Source organism: Penaeus chinensis, chromosome 20 (genome assembly GCF_019202785.1).
Source record: "Penaeus chinensis breed Huanghai No. 1 chromosome 20, ASM1920278v2, whole genome shotgun sequence".
Classification (NCBI taxonomy): domain Eukaryota; kingdom Metazoa; phylum Arthropoda; class Malacostraca; order Decapoda; family Penaeidae; genus Penaeus; species Penaeus chinensis.
In genome coordinates this window covers 14,158,402-14,159,092 of record NC_061838.1, presented here as the reverse complement: position 1 = coordinate 14,159,092, position 691 = coordinate 14,158,402, and the positions used below count along the sequence as shown (strand labels likewise).

General features: G+C 42.7%; 1 protein-coding gene across 1 annotated transcript in view; it reads right to left on the bottom strand.

Moving 5' to 3' along the window:
• LOC125035910 (major facilitator superfamily domain-containing protein 6-like) overlaps positions 1 to 434 on the bottom strand; it is a 17,392-nt gene extending 16,958 nt beyond the window's left edge. The window contains exon 1 of the mRNA XM_047628220.1: positions 371 to 434. Coding sequence (XP_047484176.1) covers positions 371 to 434 — 64 coding nt within the window. The remainder of the gene's footprint in view (positions 1 to 370) is intronic.
• Positions 435 to 691: the final 257 nt, after the last annotated feature.

The window sequence follows — 691 nt, the reverse complement described above, 5'->3', positions numbered from 1 at the left end:
TGAGACTTAATATAAAGTTCTATCTCGTAACATATTGGAACACTAATTGCTGATGTAGTTTATCGTAGCTGAGGGTCTCTCCCGATCAGTGTGGTTGTGGTTAGCGCTTACCCACTAGCTGACTGATAGCGAGAGTGACCTTCCCTGGAGGAAGGTCACTTGCTGATATATTTTTGGGTATGGGTACGCGCAGTGGGGGTTGCTAGCACTCGGAAACAGCACAAGGGGAAGGAAGGGGAAAGTGTACAGGGGGAAAGGAGGGAGGTGAAGTTACATGTTTCTATTTTTGCTACGCTTTCAGAAATGTATATTCTATAGCCATTCGGTTATCACAATCCATAGCGAAATCAAATATTTCTCAAAAGCTTACTAATTGGTGATTTACAAATAATCTTCACAAAAGACTTAGGGCTCCATATTCCCGTGATTGTCATGGCGACCATTAAAGTCGTCGATAAAACATTATTACGGGGCTTATCTTTGTTAAAAATTGAGATCCTATCCAATCGCGGCCCATAAAACGTGGAGGGCAACAAGAAAGGGGGGCGGGGTATTGCCACTGCCCCCCAGAGGTCACTGAATATATGAGATCCTTTACCGAATTTGGAAATGAGGGGGGGCGGCAGATGGAAAACAAACATGTTCAAAATGATTTGTTTATGTAATTTCGTTGCAGATATGGATTTCATTT